The sequence below is a fragment of the Culex pipiens genome, chromosome 3 (genome assembly GCF_016801865.2).
Source record: "Culex pipiens pallens isolate TS chromosome 3, TS_CPP_V2, whole genome shotgun sequence".
In the NCBI taxonomy this organism is placed as follows: Eukaryota; Metazoa; Arthropoda; class Insecta; order Diptera; family Culicidae; genus Culex; species Culex pipiens.
This window is the reverse complement of record NC_068939.1, coordinates 48,202,514-48,223,863: the sequence shown is the minus strand read 5'-3', so window position 1 is coordinate 48,223,863 and position 21,350 is coordinate 48,202,514. Positions and strand designations below refer to the sequence as shown.

The 21,350-nt window shown below is 37.5% G+C and overlaps 1 protein-coding gene across 6 annotated transcripts in view; it reads right to left on the bottom strand.

Moving 5' to 3' along the window:
- LOC120412567 (myb-like protein Q) overlaps positions 1-12,547 on the bottom strand; it is a 175,570-nt gene extending 163,023 nt beyond the window's left edge. For 5 of the 6 annotated variants that reach the window (XM_052710842.1, XM_052710844.1, XM_052710847.1 and 2 more), the window contains exon 1: positions 11,362-12,547. In XM_052710842.1, the coding sequence (XP_052566802.1) occupies positions 11,362-11,707 (346 nt within the window). In that variant the 5' untranslated portion in view covers positions 11,708-12,547. The remainder of the gene's footprint in view (positions 1-11,361) is intronic. The other variant, XM_052710843.1, reaches the window with a different exon arrangement.
- Positions 12,548-21,350: the final 8,803 nt, after the last annotated feature.

Genomic DNA, 21,350 nt, shown 5'->3' with positions numbered 1-21,350 from the left:
AAAAAACATATTTTTTATAATAATCGTAAATGATGAATGATCTACGAAATCGACCTTTTTATAATTATAATTTTTGAATTTTTTTAATCCGGCTGAAACTATTATGGTGCTTTCGGTGTGCCCAAAGAAGCCATTTTGCATAATTTGTTTGTCCATATAATTTTCCACACAAATTTGGCAGCTGTGCATACAAAAATGATGTATGAAAATTTATAAATCTGTATCTTTTGAAGGTATTTTTTGATCGATTTGGTTTCTTCGGCAATGTTGTTGGTATGGATAAGGACTACACTGAAAAAAAAAAAATGATACAGGGCATACAAAATTTGATGATTTTTTTTCACTTTTTGTCACTCAAACTTGATTTTCACAAAAAAACACTATTTTTATCTATTTTTTTATTTTTTGATATGTTATAGGGGACTCAAATGCCAACTTTTCCGAAAATTTCCAGGTTATGCAAAAATGTTTAACCCGGGCATGGTCTTCGGGTCTATATGACCCAAGAGCATGATAAAAGTTATCGTAACTTTTGACCTTTGGCACTTACAGAGCTGAAATTTTATGACTTTGTGCATCTTACCAAGACACACATTTGAGCCAAAAATGGACTTCCGGAAGCCACCGGAAGTACCCCCCAGAAAAAAAGTCACACTTATGGTACTCGGGTCTATATGACCCAGAAATGTTTTTGGCTGCCAAAATTCGGAACCTTGACCGATTTTGGATGTCTTGACCGCAAATGAAAGGTTAGAATGTCTAGTTTGCGATTCCGACTAGCAGAACCGGTTTTGGGCACTGTGGCCACCGGGAACCTGCTACAACCGAAAAAAGTCCTTTTTGAGGCCCCGACTTTGAGGACCTGTATCTCCGGAACGATAACACATAGCGGGTTGCTTCCAGTTGCATTTGACGGGTAATAACCTCAATTTTAAGCTCCCGTAGAGATTATTTGTCAAAAGTGGACACCGGTTCCGTTAACCCGGAACATCCGAAAAACATGATTTTTTCAGCTTTTATTATAAAATCAACACATTAGTAAATTTTTTCAACCGGATTTTTTGTAAATCATTACATACGTATATTATATACTACCCCTGACTGTTTGGGATCGTTCCGGCCAACTGTGGCCAATCCGGAACCGGTTACAGGGTACCACCAAAACGGTTCCAATAATGGTATCGATAGAAACCCGTCATGTTGCATACCAAACTTCATGAAATTGAAAATTATGGCCATCTGAGGTCATGCCGATATCCTCTGACTCAACCTGGTCATGCTGGAACCGGTTACCGGTGGCCAGTGGGGGACACTTCCGGAGTATGCAGGAAAGCATATCATGCGACATATCAAACGTCATGAAATTAAAAATTATGACCATCTGAGGTCTTGCCGGTATCCTCAGTCTCCCTGGTCACGCCGGAACCGGTTACCGGTGGCCACTGGGGGACACTTCCAGAGTATGCAGGGAAGCATATCATGCGACATATCAAACTTCATGAAATTGAAAATTATGACCATCTGAGGTCATGCCGATATCCTCTGACCCAACCTGGTCACTCCGGAACCGGTTACCGGTGGCCACTGTGGGACAATTCCGGAGTATGCAAGGAAGCATATCATGCGACATATCAAACGTCATGAAATAAAAAATTATGACCATCTAAGGTCATGCCAATATCCTATGACCCAACCTGGTCACGCCAGAACCGGTTACTGGTGGCCACTGAGGGACACTTCCGGAGTATGCAAAGAACCCTACCATGCGACGTATCAAACTTCATGAAATAGAAAATTATGACCATCTGAGGTCATGCCAATACTCTCTGACCCAACCTGGTCACTCCGGAACCGGTTACCGGTGGCCACTGGGGGACACTTCCGGAGTATGCAAAGAACCCTACCATGCGACGTATCAAACGTCATGAAATTGAAAATTATGACTATCTAAGGTCATGCACATATTCTATGACCCAACCTGGTCACGCCGGAACCGGTTACCGGTGGACACGGGGGGACACTTCCGGAGTATGCAAAGAACCCTACCATGCGACGTATCAAACTTCATGAAATTGAAAATTATGACCATCTGAGGTCATGCCAATATCCTCTGACCCAACCTGGTCACTCCGGAACCGGTTACCGGTGGCCACTGGGGGACACTTCCGGAGTATGCAAAGAACCCTACCATGCGACGTATCAAACGTCATGAAATTGAAAATTATGACTATCTAAGGTCATGCACATATCCTATGACCCAACCTGGTCACGCCGGAACCGGTTACCAGTGGACACGGGGGGACACTTCCGGAGTATGCACAGAACCCTACCATGCGACGTATCAAACTTCATGAAATTGAAAATTATGACCATCTGAGGTCATGCCAATATCCTCTGACCCAACCTGGTCACTCCATAACCGGTTACCGGTGGCCACTGGGGGACACTTCCGGAGTATGCAAAGAACCCTACCATGCGACGTATCAAACGTCATGAAATTGAATATTATGACTATCTAAGGTCATGCACATATCCTATGACCCAACCTGGTCACGCCGGAACCGGTTACCGGTGGACACGAGGGGACACTTCCGGAGTATGCAAAGAACCCTACCATGCGACGTATCAAACTTCATGAAATTGAAAATTATGACCATCTGAGGTCATGCCAATATCCTCTGACCCAACCTGGTCACTCCGGAACCGGTTACCGGTGGCCACTGGGGGACACTTCCGGAGTATGCAAAGAACCCTACCATGCGACGTATCAAACGTCATGAAATTGAAAATTATGACTATCTAAGGTCATGCGCATATCCTATGACCCAACCTGGTCACGCCGGAACCGGTTACCGGTGGACACGGGGGGACACTTCCGGAGTATGCAAAGAACCCTACCATGCGACGTATCAAACTTCATGAAATTGAAAATTATGACCATCTGAGGTCATGCCAATATCCTCTGACCCAACCTGGTCACTCCGGAACCGGTTACCGGTGGCCACTGGGGGACACTTCCGGAGTATGCAAAGAACCCTACCATGCGACGTATCAAACTTCATGAAATTGAAAATTATGACCATCTGAGGTCATGCCAATATCCTCTGACCCAACCTGGTCACTCCGGAACCGGTTACCGGTGGCCACTGGGGGACACTTCCGGAGTATGCAAAGAACCCTACCATGCGACGTATCAAACGTCATGAAATTGAATATTATGACTATCTAAGGTCATGCACATATCCTATGACCCAACCTGGTCACGCCGGAACCGGTTACCGGTGGACACGAGGGGACACTTCCGGAGTATGCAAAGAACCCTACCATGCGACGTATCAAACATCATGAAATTGAAAATTATGACCATCTGAGGTCATGCCAATATCCTCTGACCCAACCTGGTCACTCCGGAACCGGTTACCGGTGGCCACTGGGGGACACTTCCAGAGTATGCAAAGAACCCTACCATGCGACGTATCAAACGTCATGAAATTGAAAATTATGACTATCTAAGGTCATGCACATATCCTATGACCCAACCTGGTCACGCCGGAACCGGTTACCGGTGGACACGGGGGGACACTTCCGGAGTATGCAAAGAACCCTACCATGCGACGTATCAAACTTCATGAAATTGAAAATTATGACCATCTGAGGTCATGCCAATATCCTATGACCCAACCTGGTCACGCCGGAACCTGTGGCCACTGGGGGACACTTACGGAGTATGCAGAGAAGCATATCAAGCGACGTATCAAACTTCATGAATTTGAAAATTATAACCATCTAAGGCGGTGGTCACCAAAATGCGACCTGCGGGCCGTATGTGGCTTACCGAGGTCTTCTGTACGGCCTTCGGGATGGTTTTGAAATTATTTTGGAATCCGGACCACTTTGCGTTCTCATATGAAGTTCGCCAGAGAAATCATGAACTAAGTTTCTTTAAAAAGAAAAAAATATGTTTTTTTTTTGACGAAATAACCATAATTGATTTCAGGTTTCTACAATATTTATAAGGTCGTGGGAAGTAATAAACTAATGGGGCCTTATTTTCCTGAAGAATTCATAAAACGATTAAATTACTAAATTTGGAAATAATGAATATGAAGCATTCATTCCTTTAAAACTATAAAATTATGAATGTGATAGTGTGACAAACACTTTGTATTATCTGGGAATCACGTTGCTAAAAATACTAAGAATAAATAAATATCCAACAGTTCTAAACATCAGATCACTTTCTGACTAAAACTTGTTAGAAATATTGAATTAAGAAATTATAAAATATGTATTCCGAGCTAATATTTTTTGGTTCAAATTTGTTATCCTAAAAAATCGACAGAAAATAAAAATTCTATTTGATTATATTTTTGATTTTTTTTTGTTTTTTTGTGCCCTAATCTTTGATTCAAAATGAAACGAGAAGATTATACTTCGTACGAAAAGATCTTAAAAAATATCAAAATCATTGAAAAAACACTTTTTTATCTTGTTCAATAATACAAATTTTTCAAAGTAAAATAAACTTCTAAATTTCAATAAATATGATTTTTTCCTATAACATACGAATAATTCAAAACTTATTACTGTTACTTCAAAATTCACTCAAAAAATCATTGAAAAAAATAGCAAAACATTCAAAGCTTAAATAGAACAATCAAACCAAATGTGTACGCAAAACCAAGAAAATAATTATCAACAAAAAAAATTATTATAAATACAACAAAAAAAAATATTTTTTTTTAAGTGAAATATTGTCGAATTGTACAACAATTATATTTTAAAACATGAAATATGATGAGAAAAATTTATGAAGAATGTTGAATTTTTTTCAATTGATTATGTATAATTGGTGACAATTTCTAAGTTGTCAAAAATTTAGTTGTTTGTCAAAAATTCAATTTCAAACTATTCTACTCTACAACTTATTTTTTATTTATATTTTACATGTTGCCCGCGACTCTGGGGCAAATTTCCAAATTAGCCCGCGATGATCAGCTGGCTGAGGACCACTGATCTAAGGCCATGCCGATATCCTATGACCCAACTTGGTCACTCCGGAACCGGATACGGGTTGCCACTGGGGGACACTTCCGGAGGGTCTGTAAGTTAGGTAATTTTGGAAAGTTCAACTAAATTTATCTACTACAGAAAATTCAAACCGCCATCAATTAAATGGTTCCGGAATGGTAATCGGGCTCGGTTGTGTAGCTGCTAGTGTGATTGCGTCCACATTTCTTGTGACGAGTAATGTGTCATCACGCCTTCTATCGGATGGGGAAGTAGAACGTCGGTTCCAGCCTCAGTTGTTGTACGGTCATTTGATCATTCCAGTTTTCTCCCTGCTATAAGTACAATCAACACTCCAAACCAAGCCTGCTCCGGTGGAGTCGCTGGCGGCGGTTGGACTCCCAATCCAAAGGTCGTCAGTCCGAACCCTGGGATGGAAGGTTCCTTGGAAAATAAAAAGGATTTGGTGCTCTCCCCATTAAAACCTTTTAAATCTTAGGTTCGAGAAGAAACTTCAAACATGGTTCTTTGCATGTTTCACAAATTTCCTCCATTCCCAACTCATTTTTGGTTCCAAATTAATCAGGATGGGCCGGAGGACATTGCCATCAGAAATTGTCTCCCAGTGGCCAGGTTGGATTAAAAAACGTGGGCAAGACCTTTGGTGGTCATAATTTGCAATTTCATGAGGTTTGATATGTCACATGATATGCTTCCTTGCATACTCCGGAATTGTCCCCTAGTGGCCAGCGGCAACCGGATCTGGCGTAACCAGGTTGGGTTAAAGAATAGCGGCATGTCCTTAGATGGTCATTATTTGCTATTTCATGAAGTTTGATATGTCGCATGATTTGCTTCCCTGCATACTCCGGAAGTGTCCCCCAGTGGCTACCGGTAACCGGTTCCGGCGTGACCAGGTTGGGTCATAAGATATTGGCATGACCTCAGATGGTCATAATTTTCTATTTCATGAAGTTTGATATGTCGCATGATATGATTCCCTGCATACTCCGTAAGTGTCCCCCCGTGTCCACCGGTAACCGATTCTGGCGTGACCAGGTTGGGTCATAGGATATCGGTATGACCTCAGATAAACGTAATTTTCAATTTCATGAAGTTTGATATGTCGCATGATATGCTTCCCTGCATACCCCGGAAGTGTCCCCCAGTGGCCACCGGTAACCGGTTCCGGCGTGACCAGGTTGAGTCAGAGGATATTGGCATGACCTCAGATGGTCATAATTTTCTATTTCATGAAGTTTGATATGTCGCATGATATGATTCCCTGCATACTCCGTAAGTGTCCCCCCGTGTCCACCGGTAACCGGTTCCGGCGTGACCAGGTTGGGTCATAGGATATTGGCATGACCTCAGATGGTCATAATTTTCTATTTCATGACGTTTGATATGTCGCATGATATGATTCCCTGCATACTCCGTAAGTGTCCCCCCGTGTCCACCGGTAAGGACATTGGCATGACCTCAGATGGTCATAATTTTCTATTTCATGAAGTTTGATATGTCGCATGATATGCTTCCTTGCATACTCCGGAATTGTCCCACAGTGGCCACCGGTAACCGGTTCCGGAGTGACCAGGTTGGGTCAGAGGATATCGGCATGACCTCAGATGGTCATAATTTTCAATTTCATGAAGTTTGATATGTCGCATGATATGCTTCCCTGCATACTCCGGAAGTGTCCCCCAGTGGCCACCGGTAACCGGTTCCGGCGTGACCAGGGAGACTGAGGATACCGGCAAGACCTCAGATGGTCATAATTTTTAATTTCATGACGTTTGATATGTCGCATGATATGCTTTCCTGCATACTCCGGAAGTGTCCCCCACTGGCCACCGGTAACCGGTTCCAGCATGACCAGGTTGAGTCAGAGGATATCGGCATGACCTCAGATGGTCATAATTTTCAATTTCATGAAGTTTGATATGCAACATGACGGGTTTCTATCGATACCATTATTGGAACCGTTTTGGTGGTACCCTGGAACCGGTTCCGGATTGGCCACAGTTGGCCGGAACGATCCCAAACAGTCAGGGGTAGTATATAATATACGTATGTAATGATTTACAAAAAATCCGGTTGAAAAAATTTACTAATGTGTTGATTTTATAATAAAAGCTGAAAAAATCATGTTTTTCGGATGTTCCGGGTTAACGGAACCGGTGTCCACTTTTGACAAATAATCTCTACGGGAGCTTAAAATTGAGGTTATTACCCGTCAAATGCAACTGGAAGCAACCCGCTATGTGTTATCGTTCCGGAGATACAGGTCCTCAAAGTCGGGGCCTCAAAAAGGACTTTTTTCGGTTGTAGCAGGTTCCCGGTGGCCACAGTGCCCAAAACCGGTTCTGCTAGTCGGAATCGCAAACTAGACATTCTAACCTTTCATTTGCGGTCAAGACATCCAAAATCGGTCAAGATTCCGAATTTTGGCAGCCAAAAACATTTCTGGGTCATATAGACCCGAGTACCATAAGTGTATGTACGAAACGAAGATTATGACCAGGTTAAACGAGTTATAAATTTTGAACCAATACTAATTTTTTCAAAAAATCGAAATATCGGTCGCAAAAATTTTTTTACTTCATTTTTCGATGTAAAATCAAATTTGAAATCAAAAAGTACACTAGTGAAATTTTGATAAAGTGCACCGTTTTCAAGTTTTAGTGCACATGGTTGCTCACCTTTGAAAAAAATATTTTCGATAAGCTGCGAAAATTCTCTATATTTTGCTTTTTTGAATTTAGTTGTTACAATATTGCCAGGGAAAGGTTTTAAAAAAGGAAAATTGATGTATTTTAAGTCTCACCCAAATAACGTTAGAAAATGGTGGGTTGTTTGGGTGAGACATCCAATTTTCTGTTTATAAACCTTTGCATGGCAATATCTCAGCAAAAAATAATAAAAAAAGATTTCAAATTAGATTCTACATCGAAAATGAAGTTGAAAAATGTTTGCGACCAATATTTCGATTTTTTGAAAAAAATATATTCATAACTCGACCAAAAATTTTTTGCACAACCTGAAAATTTCTGAAAAGTTATATTTAAAAAATAGTGTTTTTTACAAATCAAGTTTTAGTGACAAAAAATTAAATTGAAACTCACAAAAATTGTTTTACCTTGTATCATTTTTTTACAGTGTTGTCCTTATCCATACCTACAACTTTGCCCAAGACAAAAAATTCCTTCAAAAGATACAGATTTTTGAATTTTCATTCATCATTTTTGTATGGACAGCTGCCAAATTTGTATGGAAAATTATATGGACAAACAAATGATGCAAAATGGCTTCTTTGGGCATACCGAAGGTACGATAAAAGTTTCAGCCTGATTAAAAAATACAAAAAAAAATCGAATGAAAGAAATCTGAGAAAATTGCTCAAATTTATGAATTTGGAGGATAAAATAGGCAACATTAAGGCCACGGAGCAAAATAAAAAAAAATCATGGAGGTATGTTAATAAATCAGTTCAGTCAAACCCCAGGAACACATACATATATTTTAGATATTTTTTAATGGACAATTTCATGTACGTAATTTTTTTTATTATATTTTGGAATTTGAAAAACGGACAAATAGTTACTGATCTAGAGCTAGCAAAGAACTAAAAGATTGAGAAAAATGAAAATTTCTAGAAATATTTTCAAAATGGCAAAATAATGTCACAAAACCACAAATCTATAAAAATAAAAAAGAATTCTAAATGCAGGGAAAAAAATGTGGACCATTTAGTTGTATCACGAAATGAAAAAAATATTACAAAGCTTGCTGGAAATTAAAAAAAAAAATATTCGAAAGCTTCGCAGCACCCAAAGTTAAAGAACGAGGGGATAGTCCTCAGGAAAAGAAACGTGAGGAAAGTGCTATTTTGCAACAGTATAGTCCTCTCGCGTGTTCATTTGTTCATTGAAAAACATGGACAAATGACCGCCACTTAGCCACCGAACCATGGTGGTCCATACGACAAAGGCACGGTTCAATATGCCGAAGGTCTTGGGTTCGAGTCTCGGTACCGATATTTTGATTTTTTATCGATGATTTTTTTTTTTTTTTTTTTTTTGAGGATGAACCCACGAGTAAAGTAATCTCGGTAGTTTCGGGATTTATCCTCTCCGTCCGCACACAGTACCATTTTACTACCGAATCGTGCTCTTTATCCTGTCGTATGCCGATGCCCAGAATAATTTCACTTTTTGAATGTAACGGACCAATATTTTCCGAGATATATTTTACTTTAGTTAAAAAATAAGTAGTCTTCAAACTCTTAGGAATATTCATTTTTGAAATTTGATAAGTCCGCAAATAAATATTGTGTAATTCTCAGCTATTGAAAAAATCTTCAATTCAAAAATTTACTTATGTTTACCTGTTTTATCGAAAAAGGCACAAAAAGGAATGGAAAAATTACGTTTCGGGGACAAATTGCATACGACTTTAAAGAAAAACGAACAATAGTTGCTTAAAACATTTTTTTTCTGATTTAACCTCTTTACCACCTACCGTGCCCTAACAATCATACTGATCAGAAAACCCCTTGTCAAGACATTAATTTTCAAATATTTACATAATTTTGTTGTATGGACAGTGTGCCCAGCATATTTTTTCATACCTCGTTCCACAAGCTAAACTATTTTATGTCTTTTGGCCAAATATGAAAAAAACGGTCAACTTTTACCCAATGATACTTGAAGGTAAAATTTGTATGAGAAATCGAAAAAAATGAAAATGTATGAGATTATCATTAGAAATGTAGTGCTCTTAAGATTAGCCGAACATACCAAAGCTTGAGCCTGAAAATTTATTTGCGATTTAAAATGTCCATTTTGCATGAAAAACATTGTTTCACAAACTTCATGTTCTGGTATATCGGGCAGGTGGTAATCTATTCTGGAAACCCTAATAAGTAGTTGCCAAAATTGTATGGAGACTAGGGTTCAGGGATGGAATAATCGCAAGAAAAAAATCATTGTCGCTTGCAGACTTTCTTCACCCGCGAAAGAGAGGGGAGGCAAATTACGCCAAAGAAAATCTCTCCCGAAATTCTCCAAGAAAATCATCACTTTGTCGATGAGCAGATTTAAATAGTAGAAAAATAGACAAAATGTGGAAACTTTTATGTTATGAACTTTAAAAGCATGTTCATGTATAATATCTGTGGTACTGCGTTCCAACTAAACGTTCCATCACAAAGCCTAGTAATAACCACTACTCTCGTCGAGTGCCCGTACGATACACGCTCACATTCACTCGTTCTGACTGGAGAAACGGGACGCTATAGTGGAACTTGATGTTTACAAGCAGCATCGACTCCAAGATTATTGTTCCGGCCAACTGAGTACGCTTTCAACGGATCCCAAATGCAGTGCAGTGCATCAACAACGCCGACTATGCTCGACTATGCAGCACGGGGAACTGGGTAGGGTGGGGAATACCTATTTTCAAATTGTTTATGTTAAAAAAAACTGAAAAGTAGATTGCATTGTTTGTTTTGGAAACACTCCAACCAACAACGAAAGATTGACAAGAATAGTTGATTTTTACCCCAATGTGCAAAAACATCTAGTGAAGTCAGTTTATATTTCCTTTTTCTAAATGTCAACCCGGTCAACAATAGAATGTATTAATCTGAAATTTGAAATCTAGAAAAGTTTGGAAGGCAAACCGTTGAGCAACAAACCCCTTTTTGGAGTAAGTAGGAAAGCCCGAATAACGAGAGAATTGTGATTGGGAAGCAATCTACTGGGTGAACGATTGCAGTGGGAAAGATTAGATTCAGTGAGGCGGTGCAGTATTACATTTCAAATGTGCTTGCGCTTGGGATGTGGAAGAGTGCGCAGTGCTTGCATCATGCCGAGATTCGTATCAATGTGATTGATCAAATCAATACTACGCATCAAGTAGAGAAATGATCCGTGACTGGGGAGACGAGAACTGAATGTGAAATTTTCTGAAAGGAATTTGAGATTGGTAGAATGTGGAGAGTTTAGCAAGTAGCTGTGTCTTTTTAGACTAAGGAGAAAAATTGAATTTTGTTCGATTTCTGATTTAAGGAAAGTTTCAGCCAAATTAATCCAATGTTGTGTATTGGGTTGGCCCATTTTTCGGATGATTTTTTTTTGTGTTTTTAGAAGAAATTATCGTTTTCTTCTATGCAATGAAAGGTAACCAAAAAGTGAAAAAATAGCTGAAAATTCAAATTAAAAAACAATCATTTAAAATATTTCCTAACCTAGTTGTTAACCTAACCTTACTCGCTAACCTATATCGAGTCGTGTCGTCAGCCGTCTTAAAAGTAATACAATCAAAAAGTACAAATTTTGAAGAACCCACCAAACTCACCAATCACCGTGCTGGCGGCCACCTCCTTCGCAACGTGGGCCGCCGCCGGGCTGACGTGCAGGATGTCCGACAGCGACAGCGAGGACGCGATCAGCTGTCGCTTCTCCTCGAAGTTGAGCAAATCCATCGAGTTGCTGCGCTGCGGCGTCACCGTAATCGTGACGGACTTTTGCATCGTCAGCACGCTCTGGTTGTACTCCGGAGGCGGCTGCTGCTGGGGTGACAGCTGCTGCTGTTGCTGGAGTTGCTGCTGCTGCTGCTGCTGTAGCTGCTGGTTGAAGTGCTGAAGCTGCTGCTGCTGCTGCTGCTTCATCAGGTCTCTGCCGTTGAAGGACATTGCGATGGGCGAATATCCCAACGGAGAGGACGTTTTTTGCTTTGTTTAAACTTCGATACTAGTACTCATTTGGGGATGCACAATTTCCACCGGAAGTGGGGAAGGACGTGGAAGCGCTTCCGGTTGTACACATGGATTCATTGATCAGCCAACCGTCGATGGCGACGACGGATCGGAGCACACTTCACTGCACCTTAATTGCATTTATGTAAATTTGATTCAACTTTTTGACGCGACTCCATGCCAGCGATCGGCGTTTTATTTCCTTTCGTTTTTCTTCTTCTTTTCCTCGTTTTTTCACTCACAGATACTATCTCAATTGGTATGCATATCGACGGAGGGAAGCTTTTTGCCGTGAAGCTGTCGTTGCGGTTACACGCCGCAATTATTCTCCTCTCAAAAGAGCAAAAAGTGTAGTAGGAAAATATTCACATTGAAAAAAAAGATTTCTTCTTTTTCCTCTTCTAGGCGCAAAAAATCGCCAGACTACGACGACGACACGGAAGGTTGGACTTGAACGGTGTACTTCTTTGCGGTAATTTGGCACTAGAACACACTGGAACATCCACACTCACACACAGAGAAAGACAGGCTTTTTTTTGAGCTACTCTCAAATTTATACGCACAAATTCACGGTCACATTTGCACAAGTTAGGCTAATTAGCGGTTTTCCGACAGGGCCGACGACGATGGCTTATCAGTGTTGCCGGTTCTTTTAATCTTTGTGCGTGCTTTTTCTTCGTCGTCTTCTTCTTCTGCTACTGGTTATTATGGCAGATGTTGTTGTTGTTGTTGTTTACACTCGGTGTTGGAAGCTGCTCAGCAGAGAGCTTGCCATATCTGGAAAGGGGATAGAAAAACAGAAAGAAAGACTAAGTTTTAGTGGGTACATTAATTAATGAGTTTTGGGGGGAAAGTAATTAGCTGATATCGGAAGCCGGATGTTGAAGATGCGAATGTTAAGACGTGGTGGAGTTGGTGAAGTTTGGTTTGGATGAAAATGATATGATAAGTTGAATGCTTTGAAAAATGGGACTAAAATTTTACACTCATATAAGAAGTTATTAGAACATTTGAACGAATAGAATTAAAAAAAATCGGATTATATACATTATTTTGTGTAATATTACATAAAATTTCATAAAATAATGCAAAATTAATCTAACACTTAGACCTTTTACACGCAGTTAAATTATTACTTTTTTTTGCTGTGTTGATCCGTTGTAGATTTTTTTTCTGAAATAGGTAATTCGTTAGCATAGAACTGTCAAAATTCTACAAAATGATCTACCACAGTAAAAAAAACTCATGGTAATATTAAATCTGGCAAGGGGTACATCTTTTATGTAAGAAAAATGTGTAATTTCACCTCTGAAAATGTGTAATTTTACCACATTTCTGGTGTAATGTCATTTTCAGTCTGAAATGAGGTAAATTACATCAGAGGTAATATTCAACTTCCAAATTTACACCATTTTTTAGTGGGTTGCTTACACACAAAACTGTGGTAGAAAAGTATCATTTTTTTACAGTTCGAGACCCCTCAACCTCAACTCAACCAAAGCTGAGAGACAAACACCTTAAATAAAATTTATATTTGCCTAAAATAAAATTAGCCACAACGAAAAAAGTAGTAATCCAGCTGCGTGTAAAAGACCTGGATGTAAAATAAATTTTGCATTATTTTATGTAATTTAATGTGATTTTACACCCTGAAATATGTAGCCCATTAGTATGGGAAACCTACTTGACCGAAATGTTAAGCTCATATATGCGTTTATCCTTGAAGCTTTTCGTCGGTCTGATGGCCGAGTGGGCTAAGGCGCCAGTCCTTACTGTTGTTGCTGGGTTTAAATCCCACCAGTTACAACTTTTTTTTTGTGTTTGCAAAAATTGTACATGCAGTGTGTAATATTAAGTGATTATTTTGACTAAGGTGATGTGCATGCTTTTGCATGCGATTTTACCATCGGATTTTTTGCTGTGAGGAACACTGCCATTCTACGCATAATTGTCCTATGTCATTTTTGAAAGATTTTGACATTTTGACATTTTTAAGTTTAGTTTGTCGTATACTTTAAGAAAAACACATAAAATCTAGTACTTTGTTCGGAAACTCATCAAAAACAACACCAAGTCTGTTTGTCCCATCGTTACACTTCTACGCATAATTGTCCCACCAAGTATTTTCTCTCATAGAATCATTAGTTTAACGAAGCATTATGCCTTGTTTACCTATTGTATAGCAAGAGGATCATAAATAAGAGTGATAAACTACTAACTGGGGCGATTAGGGACACATAGGACGGATAGGAACCCACGGGACAATTATGCGTAGAAACACAGAAATCGGTCGAAAAATTTCAATAGCGTTTTTCTCAGTTGCACTTTTTTGAACATGGGACAATTATGCGTAGAACGGCAGAACAGGAAAAATAAAAACTCACAGAAACAATACATAATAAAAAAAATAATTTTCAAATAACTTCACAGCTAAAAAAGTAGTATTCTAGCTGCGTGTAAAAGTGCTGAGTGTAAAATAAATATTGCATTATTTTATGCAATTTTATGTAATTTTACACCCTGAAATATGTAGCCCATCAGTATAGGGACGTGGCGTTACATCGTGCTGCCACCTGGTTTTTTTAAGCGCAAGAGTGGAAAAGTGCTGAGTCATCGTCTAAAAATAGACGGCGTCCTATCTCGCCCAGCAAAATGAAGTCGATAAAGTAGTTGGTTTCGATGAGAAAAAGTGGAAAACGTGGTCTAAAAATAGCGACGCCATCCCCCTATGGGAAACCTACTAGCTGATATATGCGCTTATCCTTACCGCTCTTCATCGGTCTGATGGCCGAGTGGGCTAAGGCGCCAGTCCTTACTGTTGGTGCTGGGTTTGAATCCCGTCGGTTGCAACTTTTTTTGAGTTTGCAAAAATTGTACATGTAGTGTGTAATATTAAGTGTTTATTTTGACGAAGGTGATGTGCATGCTTTTGCATGCGATTTTACCATCGGATTTTTTGCTGTGTTCTCATGTTCGGAAACGAAAAAAAACTTCCAACAAACATGAAAAAAGCATACTAAATTTCTTGAAAAAAAAACAACTTCAATTTTAATAATAACTGATGTGATTCGCCTTTTGAAACAAATTATAAATTCGATCAAATGTTAATTCAGAGTAACTACACTGGGAAGGGGTACATCTTTTATGTCAGAAAAAATGTGTAATTTTACCTCTGAAAATGTGTAATTTTACCACTATTCTGGTGTAATGTCGCATTTTCAGTCTAAATTGAGGTAAAATTTCATCATAAAAGAGGTAATATTCAACCTTCTAAAATTACACCTTCCAAATTTACACTTTTTTTGCTGTGACCTTGAGCAAATCGTTGTTTCTTTAGACGAAAAGAACTTTAAACAACATAGTAATTAAGTTAAAGTTTAATGTTTTCATAGTTTCAATAATGTAAATTTGGAAGCTGTAATTATTGAAGGTTGAATATTACCTCTTTTATGATGTAATTTTACCTCAATTTAGACTGAAAAAGTGACATTACACCAGAAAAGTGGTAAAATTACACATTTCCAGAGGTAAAATTACACCGTTTTTCTGACATAAAAGATGTACCCCTTCCCAGATGTAATATTACCATGATTTTTTGTTCTGTGTAATTTTACACGTTTTAGAGGTTATATTGCACATTTTTTTCTGACAAAAATTCTATTAACATTTTCAGATTTAATTTTATCATGTTTTTTGCACCTTATAGAAAATTGCTCAATAGTCACACACATTTGAAGGAAACTTATAAACGTTAAAAAAAAACAAGAAAAAGAAAAGCATCTAATGCATCATTTGAGTGCATAGCAAACCCGGTTGATCGGTTAGCATCAGCCTTAACGGAAGCTCTTGTTAGTTGCAGTAGCTACGTCTAAATGTTTACACGTCCACAATTTCTTTACGGACCACCGCCACCAGACGTACGCTAATGCCCCGAACACTAATTACCTGACTCATAGTTGGCACTCTGAAAAAATGTAACTCGATTTCCTACATTTATTTTACGTCTTAAGAATTTTAATTTTATTTGTATTTTTTGTTTTCATGTTTTTTTTTTCAAATTTCAATGTACGTTAAATATGGAAGATTTAATCTTTTTAAACAAATTTACTTACAAACTGTTACGGGTAATTCTCCGCCAACTCACACAGCAGTTGCCCCGACCCCTCTTCTATTTGCGTGAAACATTATCCTAAGGGGTAACTTTTGTCCCTGATCACGAATCCGAGGTCCGTTTTTTGATATCTCGTGACGGAGGGGCGGTACGACCCCTAAAGCTTTGTAGAACATTCTTACACTCTAAAAAATAACCGTAAAGTAAAGTTAGAAAAAACACGAAATTTTTAAAATGAAAAATTTTGTTCTAAATGAAAAAATGACCCTTCTGGGTCAATGTAGATTCGAAAAGTACATTAAATTTCCCATATAATGACATGTTCCAAAAAAAATTACAGTCGAGTAACGGAAAATGGTTTTTAAACATTTTTAGTGTTTTTTTTTTTTCAATGAAAAATACGTTTTTTCGGTATTCTGAGTACGCCATCAAATCGGGCGTTTAATTTTACATAAAAGTCCCTTTGACACTAAATTTCTATCTCATCACCGTTTAAGGCTGCAAATTATTGAAAAACACCTCTTTTTCGCATGTTCAAAATGAAAGGGGTCGTACCGCCCCTCCGTCACGAGATATCAAAAAAACGGACCTCGGATTCGTGATCAGGGACAAAAGTTACCTCTTAGGCCAAAGTTTCACGCAAATCGAAGAGGGGTTCCCGATTTCGTGTAAGTTGGTAGGGAATTACCCTTATTGTTTCTGTGGATGTTTTACGTTCGTATTATTTTTAACTCATTTTAAAGCTTTTATTTCGAATTTAAGTACTTGCATCTCTCCCAACAATCCTCTGTGTAGTGAGTTTATGGAAGCTGTAATTGAAAACTCCCTCCTAAAACACTTGAATGGATCCCAAAAGCTGCTCAAATCCGCGCGCGCCGAGCAGCATAAAATGAAATTAAAATCCTCCTATGCTTCGTGGTGAGCCTCTGGTGGTCATTCCGTTAGCAGGTTCTGGTCTTCTCCCAACCCAAACATAAAACTGTGCATCCTCCTCCGTTTGTTTGTGTGCGGCGTAGTGTACTACCACGCCGGTTGTTTGTGTTTACCCGCTGGTCCGTAATTTATTAGAGTGAATTAAATTATTCTTTGATGAGAATGTAAATATTGTATAAAACTAATAAAACTCTCCCGTCTCCTCCCACTTGGTTGATGGAGAGTTGTGGCGCTTGGTAGAGTTGAGAAAAAAAAAGTGTGGCGAGGAACTTTACGAGATGGCCAATGGCCAATGACTCAGCCGTGGTGTGTGTGTGTATTGGGGGAGAAAGTTCCCGTGCAGCATTATGTGAAAATTGCATCTTTTTATGAGCTTTTTTTATGTTGACATGCGAGATTGAAAAAAGCTCTGTTGCGGTGCGATATTGTTTAAGTGGAAACTTTGAACACTTCATAAACTTATGGTTCTTTAGGATTATTGATTTTTTTTTGTCCAAATAAAAAAAAGTATTATGTTAACGTTTTCAAAAAGGAGAGATGGAATTCTCAAACTGTTTAAGTCTACAAAAAGCTGTTTTCAAGGGGTTTTCGAATCTTCAAGTTTTACACAATATAAAGTTCTGCAAAGTGTAGAGATCTACAAATTTCTCAATGTGTAGAGATCTACTATGTTCTCAATTTGTTGAAATAAAACAAGAAGTAAGTTATGAAAGTGTAGGGATCTACAAAGTGTTAAATTGTTATTGTGTAGAGATTTAATAAAAAGGTTTTCAAATGTGTGACGATCTACAAACTGTAGAGATTTACAGGTTGCTAGTATAGAATTGTACAAAGTTTTAAGTTTTAAATATAACACGATTTGACTTCAAACATTTTCTAGAACATTAAAATTCATTTGTAGAACGTTAGACTCTAAGATATTAATATATTAATATATTAGTCTACACAGTTTTTAATATAAAACGTTCATCGGCAGCCTCCGTAGAGTTTGTTTATGTAACCAACGTATCTAATAACTTGATAATTAATTAAAAAGTTCCAATAATTACCGAAAGGAAAGCCAAATCAATTAAAGCGGCACCCTTTTCCAGTGTAAACAAAAGCCGCAGCATGCAACATTTAATTTCCTTCTGCTCCCCGAAAAAAAAAAAACAAATCTCGTGCGTAATTTCAGATTAGATAATTTACCGCTGCGTTGGTCGAGAGCTTCTTTCACGTGATTGGCCAGAAATCATCATTATCTCGGGGGCTGGGCCGAGCAATCGTATGCGATACGTGCTAAATTACCCTAAAGAGGGGAAACGCGGCATGGAGAGCCACGAAACAGGGGTAATTAAATTAAATTAACCCCATCGTGCAAACAATTTTTCCGCCCTGTTTGGGCGAGGCGAGGATTGGGAACTTTTTGGATGTTTTTCGTTTGCTTTGTACGCCTTTTTTACTTGAAGTTTAGTCTAATTAAAGAGGTGTGCAGAGAGTTTTTATTCTTCTTAGAAAGTGTAGAGATTAGCTATCAGTAAAGATCAAGAGAGAGGTTTGAAATCTCCATTGGTTGAAAATCTCCATGAGGTAGAATTCTACAAAGTGGGGAGCACTCTAAAACAGTGAGATCTTCTTTGTGTGAAATTCTCCATATTTTGAAAATTACCAAAGCGTGGAAATATCTAAAATGAGGAGTTCTCCAAAGTCAGGAGACCTCCAAAGTGTGGAGACCTCCAAAGTGTAGAGACTTTCAAAGTGTGGAGACCTCCAAAGTGTAGAAATATGCATAGCGTGGAAATCTCCAAAATGTGGAAATCTCCAAAGTGTGCAGATCTCCAAAGTGTGCAGATCTCCAAAGTGTGGAGATCTCCAAAGTGTGGATATCTCTACAGATTGGAAATCTTAAAAGTGAGATATTCTCTAAAGTGTGAAGGTGACCAAAGTATAAAAATCCCCATACACAGTAAAAAATAAAAAAAAAATTGGAAGGTTTAATTTTGGAAGGTTGAATATTACCTCTTTTATGATGTAATTTTACATCAATTTAGGCTGTCAAAATGACATTACACCAGAAAAGTGGTAAAATTACACATTTTCAGATGTAAAATTACACATTTTTTTCTTACATAAAAGATGTACCCCTTCCCAGATGTAATATTACCATGATTTTTTTACTGTGGAGCAATTCTCTACGAAATCGGTATTTTTTCTTCAATTTTAATTTTTGTATTTTTTAATCCGACTGAAACTTTTTTGGTGCCTTCGGTATGCCCAAAGAAGACATTTTGCATCATTAGTTTGTCCATATAATTTTCCATACAAATTTGGCAGATGTCCATACAAAAATGATGTATGAAAATTCAAAAATCTGTATCTTTTGAAGGAATTTTTTGATCGATTTGGTGTCTTCGGCAAAGTTGTAGGTAAGGATATGGACTACACTTGAAAAAAATAATACACAATAAAAAATTTGGTGATTTTTTAATTTAACTTTTATTCACTTAATCTTGATTTACAAAAAAACACTATTTTTAATTTTTTTTATTTTTTGATATGTTTCAGAGGACATAAAATGCTAACTTTTCCAGGGTGTGCAAAAAATCATTGACCGCGTTATGAATTTTTTAATCAATACTGATTTTTTCAAAAAATCGAAATTTTGGTCGTTAAAATTTTTCAACTCCATTTTTCGATGTAAAATCAAATTTGCAATCAAAAAGTACTTTACTGAAATTTTGATAAAGTGCACCGTTTTCAAGTTATAGCCATATTTAAGTAACTTTTTTGAAAATAGTCGCATTTTTTCATTTTTTTAAATTAGTGCACATGTTTGCCCAGTTTAATATTTTTGAAAGGCTGAGAAAATTCTCTATATTTTAATTCTTTGGACTTTGTTGATACGACCTTTAGTTGCTGAGATATGGCAATGCAAAGGTTTAAAAACAGGAAAATTGATGTTTTCTAAGTCTCACCCAAACAACCCACCATTTTCTATCGTAAATATCTCAGCAACTAATGGTCCGATTTTCAATGTTAATGAATGAAACATTTGTGAAATTTTCCGATCTTTTCGAAAAAAATATTTTCAAAATTTTCAAATCAAGACTAACATTTCAAAAAGACCAAACATTCAATATTACGCTCTTTTGATATATTAGTCTTGATTTAAAATTTTTGAAAACATTTTTTTCGAAAAGATCGGAAAATTTCACGAATGTTTCATATTTTAACATTGTAAATCGGACCATTAGTTGCTGAGATATCGACATTAGAAAATGGTGGGTTGTTTGGGTGAGACCTAGAAAACATCAATTTTCCTGTTTTAAAACCTTTGCATGGCAATTTCTCAGCAACTAAGGGTCGTATCAACAAAGTCCGAAAAAGCAAAATATAGAGAATTTTCTCAGCTTTTCAAAAATATTTTTTTCAAAAGTGGGCAAACATGTGCACTAATTTTTAAAAATGAAAAACTGCGACTATTTTTAAAAAAGTCACTTAAATATGGCTATAACTTGAAAACGGTGCACTTTATCAAAATTTCACTAGGGTACTTTTTGATTGCAAATTTGATTTTACATCGAAAAATGAAGTTGAAAAATTTTTACGACCAAAATTTGGATTTTTTGGAAAAATCAGTATTGATTAAAAAATTCATAACTCGGTCAATGATTTTTTGCACAACCTGGAAATTTCTGAAAAGTTGGCATTTTATGTCCTCTAAAACATATCAAAAAAAAAATAAAAATAGTGTTTTTTTGTAAATCAAGTTTTAGTGATAAAAAGTTAAATAAAAAAATCACCAAATTTTATTTACCGTGTATTATTTTTTTCCAGTGTAGTCCGTATCCATACCTACAACTTTGCCGAAGACACCAAATCGATCAAAAAATTCCTTCAAAAGATACAGATTTTTTAATTTTCATACATCGTTTTTGTATGGACAGCTGCCAAATTTGTATGGAAAATTATATGGACAAACTAATGATGCAAAATGGCTTCTTTGGGCATACCGAAGGCACCAAAAAAGTTTCAGTCGGATTAAAAAATACAAAAAAAAATCGAATGACCGAAATCCTAGAGAACTGCTCTGTGTAGGTTGGGAATTTACAATGTCAGGAATTATTCACAATGTTAAGATTTAATTTGACATTTTTCTTAATGTTCACAGTGTGCAAGTCTCCAAAGTTGAGAGTTCGCTAAAGTGCGAAAGTTCAGAAAGTATTAGCAATCCCCAAAGTGTGGAAATCTCCATAGGTTGAAAATCTTCAAAGTGAGAAATTATTTAAAGTGTGGGGTGACCTAAGGTCTCCAAAGTGAACAGTTCTTTTTTAATGTTAAGCTCTTCAAACGTGTAGAGATCTTCAAATGTGGAGATTTTCAAAGTATGCAGATGTCAAAGGTGAGAAAATCTTCAAAGTATGAAGTTATAAAAGAGTGAAGTTCCCACCTGTCAACTCTTTGTTTACCTCCAAAGTACATTGGTCTAATAATCTCAAATTGCTTTTAAAACACCTTCAAACTTGCCACTCCGAAACAAAGCCAGCTCAATCGGCA